We start from the raw sequence: 5,997 nt of genomic DNA, 5'->3' as shown, positions 1-5,997 counted from the left end.
TGAGGTGTACACAAGGTCTACCCAATTTACTAGTGGACGTTAACTCACTTTTATCTTGGCTCTAGCTCCCCATGAGCTAGTCAGTCACCTGGCTCTTCTGGAGGCCAGCAAGCATAAGAAGAAAGCAGGATGCCAGGCAGCATTCATTAAGATCATAGAACCTAAGGTAATAGTCTTAGCAGCCCCAGGATGCGCACTAAGGATTCCAGGGTACTTATCAGTGATGCTAAAGAGTATAAAAATGAACATTAACTGCAGTGGCATACAGTAAGTACCCAATAAACACTTTGAAACAAAGGAAGTGCTTTACAATAAATTCACTTTACTATTAAAAAAAAAAAAAAGTTAACGAGTGTGCATTGAATATCAAACTCTTCAAGGTTAGTGTCAGCAGAAGGCCCTGAAGCCTATCAGCTATTTCCCCGGTCCCCTCTCCCCACTGTCCCTGTGTCAAAGGTAATGATAAGTGCGCATGACACTCATTGTGCTGCGGTGCTGAACAGGGTTTAGAGTGCTGCAGGAAAAACACTCATCTCAGGAGAAACTGGCCTGTAAGTGACTCCATCACACAGCTTCTCTCGTAGTTAGCGTTTCTTATCTTCAGGTTCCACTTCTTCCCCCTCCATGACCTCTTCGTTTTCCTCTAGAACTGCTTTGGCATCTTGGAATTGTTGGTACTCGGATACCAAGTCATGAATATTACTTTCAGCTTCCCCGAATTCACTTATGTCCATACCTTCACTCGTGTACCAGTGCACGAAAGCCTTCCTTCTGAACATGGCCGAGAAGTGCCCAGACACCCTGCTGAAGAGCTCCTGGATGGCTGTGTTGTTGCCTAGGAAGGTGGCGGCCATGTTCAGCCCCCGGGGAGGGATGTCACAGACGGCCACCTTGACGTTGTTGGGAATCCACTCCACGAAGCAGCTGCTGTTCCTAGTCTGCACGGACAGCATCTGCTGGTCCACTTCCTTGGTGGACATCTTCCCCCGGAAGATGCAGGCCACCGTCAGGTACCGGCCGCGGCGCGGGTCGCAGGCTGCCATGGTGTTGCGGGCGTCGAACATCTGCTGGGTGAGCTCGGCCACCGAGAGGGCGCGGTACTGCTGGCTGCCGTGGGCTGTGAGCGGCGCAAAGCCGGGCAGGAAGAAGTGTAGGCGCGGGAAGGGCACCATGTTCACCGCCAGCTTGCGCAGGTCCGCGTTGAGCTGGCCCGGGAAGCGCAGCGAGGTGGTGACGCCGCTCATGGTCAGGGACACCAGGTGGTTGAGGTCCCTGTAGGCGGGCGTCGTTAGCTTGAGGGTGCGGAAGCAGATGTCGTAGAGGGCCTCGTTGTCGATGCAGAAGCAGGCGTCAGCGTTCTCGGTGAGCTGGTGGAGGGACAGGACGGCGTTGTAGGGCTCCACCACCGTGTCCGACACCTTGGGGGACGGCATGACACTGAAGGAGTTCATGATGCGGTCCGAGTACTCCTCCCTGATCCTGTTCATGAGCAGCGTGCCCATCCCGGAGCCCGTGCCCCCGCCCAGCGAGTGCACCACCTGGAAGCCCTGCAGGCAGTCGCAGCGCTCGCCCTCCCGCCGCACCCGCTCCAGCACCGGCTCCAGCAGCTCGGCCCCCTCGGTGTAGTGGCCCTTGGCCCAGTTGTTGCCAGCCCCGGAGTTACCTGTGGCAGAAAGAAGAGCAGGCACGGGGGAGAGAGGGATGAGGAGAGAAGGGCTCTGCTAGGAGGCATCCCCCTCTCCTCCTGGTGGAACCTTCTGAAAAAACCTACCGTAGACAAAGCTGTCTGGTTGAAAGAGGGCTCCTAATTTGCTAGATCGGATGCTGTCCATCGTCCCAGGTTCCAGGTCCACCAGGACTGCTCGGGGCACATATTTCTTACCTGTGTAGAAAAATAGGAATAGGTCAGCACACTGTTGTTTTTCCACAAGTTAGTGTTTCATCTAAATAGAACCTAGTGATAATGGTCAGAAAAGAAAAACACATGGGTACTCTAGAAAGGGATCTTTGATAAAGATGTGAATACCTCCCATTGTATCTTTGGCCCCAACAACAATACACAAATCTATAAAATACCTAAGAAACATGTTTTCCATTACTGTCTGCTTTTTTGTTGCATTGACAGCAACAGAGATTCTGTTCTTTCCTATTGGAAATGATTCTGGGTTTCATTTTAAAACAAAAAAGGAAGGTAGGTGCTGAAGCTGCTTGTGTAAAGATGCATGCCCCATTCAGTGACTTCTCCCCAGTCTTCTTGAGCAGTGGCCGGGGACTGCCACCTGGCGATTCTGCCGCTCTGCCTGCCACCTGCCCCGGCCGGGACTCATTGGACATTTCAGTCTCGTGGGCCTTTGCTCTTTCTCTGCTTGTGTTCCCGGTGGTTGGACCACTGCTAGCACAGCCCCCAAGACCCTACCGTAGGCTTCGTTGTAGTACACACTGATTCTCTCCAGCTGCAGGGCTGAGGCCCCACGGTCGCTCCCAGCTGAGTCGATCCCATGTTCCTCACCGATCACCTCCCAGAACTGAAAGCAGGAGGAAGGTCAGTGTTGAGAGGCACCCTGAGAAAGGGAAAGTCAGTGCTCCCAGCCTGTTTCCCTTGGTCTGCTTGACCCTCCCCAAGACATTCTTCTGGGACCTTTTCATAAATGAACACTCTGTGGCATAATTCACTTTTTTCCTCTACCAAGCATGAATATGAAGACTGCATTTTATACCCACCTGAACACCTTCAATAAAATGTCAAACACACAAAAATATTAAATTGAATTTTGCTCCTATTAAATTCAGGCCATTGTATACATTAAAGGTGTTGTTTTAGAATTTCACATCAGACAATGGACTATATCTCTAATTTCACCTTACAGAGCTCAAAGCTAGTATAGATCCCATTAAATGAAATAAAGTGAATTCTCATCTGATTTCACAATAATATCTGATCTCACTTTGGGGACTTCTTTTCATGAAGTTTTCCAAAAGGCCCATAACTAGGACTTCTATGCATGATTTTAAGTAATCTGCACTTTGATAATTGGGTATACACACAACTCAAAATTATGGATGGTGGTTCTCTTAACCATTTGAAGTATTACTGCACTTCCAATCACATATACAGTATTTAATATGGATATGTGCCAAGCTCTTAATATGAAAACAGTTACTGGATGACCTCTTTTGATCACCCTGGAAAGGCACAAATTAAAGTGCAATGAAAATATGTTCATTTATGTTAAAATGACCAAGGGTGTTTTCCCAACCATATCTTGTAAATGACAGATCTGCGCTGGTCATCGTCTTAATAACAAGGCTCTATGTTATGATAAACTACCAGCACCATTCAGGGGGGTGGAAGAATAAATACATAAAATTCTATGCTACCCCAAACTAAATGTGTTTTAAAGTTCTTATGGCCACAAATAAATCGCCACCAGAGCTCTAACCATTAGACCATACGGCTCTGGAGTGAGAGTTCAGAACTTATCTAGACCCTGCACTTCCTCTCAAGGCCTCTCTCCAGATTATCTTCCAACTCCAGACCAGTGGGGGCTTGGGCCTCCCACTTCTGTGTGTTAGTTATGAATGTCCTATCACAGTGGCATGGAATGATGGCTACTTTTCAAGCAGTGATATTCTTTGCCTTCAGTTTAAAACACCTGCATTAAAGATCTTAGTTTTTCATTACAGCATTGCTCACAGTAGCCAAAAGGCAGGAACAACCCAAGTGTTCACCATGAATGAATGGATAAACAAAATGTGATATATGCATGGAATAGAATGTTATTCAGCCTTAAAAAGGAAGGAAATTCTGACACCTGCTATGACATGGGTGAACCCTGAGTACATTATGCTGAGTGAAACAGCCAGTCACAAAAGGACACATACTGTATGAGTCTACTTAAAGGAGGTACCTAGAGTAGTCAAAGTCATAGAGATGGAGATTGGTGGTTGCCAGGGGCTGATGAGAGGTGGGGAAAGGGGATTTAGTGTTCAACAGGGAAAGAGTTTCAGTTTTGCTAGATGAAAAACATTTTGGAGATTGAATGCACACAACGTGATGGTACTTAACACTACAGAGCTGTACATTTAAAAATGGTTAAGATGGTAAATTTTATGCTATCAGTATTTTACCACACTTAAATTTTTTAAAATTTCTCCCTTTTTAAGGCTGAATAATACTCCATTGTATGTATATATCACATTTTGTTATCTGTTCATCCTTGGATAGACACCTGGGTTGTGTCCGCCTTTTGACTACTGTGAGTAATGCTGCTGTGACAAAACTAAGGTCGAGCTTTGATCCCTGTACTGGCCGGTCACAAAAACAAACAAACAAAAAAACTAAGGCCTTTTAATGTACGTTTTTTAAAACCTTTATGCAATTCATACTAGAAAATGTAACTTCAAAATAACAAAGAGAACAAGGGAGATAGGTGTTACATAACACTATTGATCATTTTAAGATTAGGATTGAGACCTTGGACTTGGGCACCTGTTTTCTTTGAGTTAGTCAACTGAGTCAGGTACTTCATAGAAAAATTTAAGCAAAGGGGCAGGAAAGTGAAAAACTCATTTATGTTTCAGAGGGTATATTTTCATTATTTCTCCTGCTGTACACAAAAACTTTAGGTTTCACTCTTAAATTTTCTATTGCATACTAAATAAAACAGCAATTGATTTTTTGTTATTGTCATTGTTACTTTACAACATAAACATGGGAGGAGAGGGAAAACACACCTTAGTAATATGCTGTAAAAAGTTTCCCAGCTTAAGAAAACTGTTTTGGGACAAAGTACTATATTTATATATGAAAATTTCATTGCTAAGATGATGAAAGTAAATGGTTGACGAGTGTGTTATCCACATGTAACTATGAACAAAGTCTACATTAATTAAATTAACCCTCTAAGCCTCTAGTACTTCCTCCATCTCTAACGACTTTGTTAAAAAAATCAAATATTTAGCAAGTGCATGCCGCCTGCTAGGCTCATTGTCTTCTCCGCTGACTTGGGGTGTTTTCCAGCTGGCTACGTTTACGGGCCGCCCTGAAGCTGGTACTAGCAATCAGACTTGACTTACCTTAGCTCCGATCTGGTTGCCACACTGGCCGATCTGAATGTGCACGATCTCACGCATTCTTGCTCTGAGCCCAAGTATAAGACCTCCGTGGAATCCTCAGACTCTGGGGGAGCAGCTGTTCACTGGTGTGAGCCCAACACAGCTTTGATCATTGCAGTGGTGGGGCCAGCTGACCAAGCTACCCTCCCCGTGTGACCCAAGGGTGTGTCCAGCCCAGAGGCCTGGCCCAGCCCTTCTCTGCTCTCTATCATCCTTCTGGAAGGGGGTGTTTTTTCCTCACCCAAAGCAGGATATTGCCTGGTCATTTCCTAGAGTGTGAGAGGGAGACCACAGGCCACTGCTGTGCACAGTGCCCGAGGGCCATCGGCCTTGCTGCGGTGGCCTCCAGACACCAGCGCTGGCCCTGGAGCCTGTGTTGTCCTGGCTCACCCAGCTGACCTGGACATCTCCACAGGGCTCCCCTTCCTGGCAGCATTGTGCCAAAACCCATCACTTGCCCCGTTGTCTTCAGCCATGTCTGCTGAGGAGCCATTGGAAAGCCACTGGCAGCACTGAGGTGACTTTGGGGGCAACATGGATGGGGAATTTTTACTTTTAAGTTGTATGCCTTAATGTTAATGGGAAAAAATAACTAGTGTGTATAATAGAACAATAATCATGAAAGAAAATTTCCTTTTTGGACTTGGCCAAACTTGTAAGGCAACATGATTCTTAGGAGTTTGGGAAACTACAGTCAAGAGATAAAATCCCGACTCTATGGCCCAACCCTCAGGCCTTGCCCAACCCAGCCCCAAATTACCTCCCCAGGCCCTTTTCCAGACTTGGATCCTCAGAAACCCTGTGTCACCACGGAACTGGAGACACCGCACACAGGACCATTGCAGGTGGTGGCCACGCACAGCACTGTGTGGATTCTTCCTC

General features: G+C 46.6%; 1 protein-coding gene across 1 annotated transcript; it reads right to left on the bottom strand.

Annotated features, from left to right (window-relative positions):
* Window positions 1-584: 584 nt before the first annotated feature.
* TUBB1 (tubulin beta 1 class VI) lies at window positions 585-5,133 on the bottom strand. Its single transcript, XM_063096147.1, has 4 exons — window positions 5,077-5,133; window positions 2,417-2,525; window positions 1,772-1,882; window positions 585-1,663 (listed from the first exon to the last, which is right to left on the bottom strand). The coding sequence occupies exons 1-4, from the start codon at window positions 5,131-5,133 to the stop codon at window positions 585-587; spliced, it is 1,356 nt and encodes a 451-aa protein (XP_062952217.1).
* Between the last annotated feature and the right edge of the window lie 864 nt (window positions 5,134-5,997).

The sequence above is a fragment of the Cynocephalus volans genome, chromosome 1 (genome assembly GCF_027409185.1).
Source record: "Cynocephalus volans isolate mCynVol1 chromosome 1, mCynVol1.pri, whole genome shotgun sequence".
NCBI classification, from domain to species: domain Eukaryota; kingdom Metazoa; phylum Chordata; class Mammalia; order Dermoptera; family Cynocephalidae; genus Cynocephalus; species Cynocephalus volans.
Note: the sequence above shows the minus strand (reverse complement) of the source record. Positions and strands in the feature narration are given on the sequence as shown.

Excerpts from the sequence above, each read along its gene's own strand:
- TUBB1 (XM_063096147.1), bottom strand. The coding sequence starts at position 5,133 with ATGCGTGAGATCGTGCACATTCAGATCGGCCAGTGTGGCAACCAGATC. Across the intron at positions 2,526-5,076 it reads GCAACCAGATCGGAGCTAAG|TTCTGGGAGGTGATCGGTGA; the intron begins GTAAGTCAAGTC and ends TCCTGCTTTCAG. Across the intron at positions 1,664-1,771 it reads ACCAGACAGCTTTGTCTACG|GTAACTCCGGGGCTGGCAAC; the intron begins GTAGGTTTTTTC and ends TTTCTGCCACAG.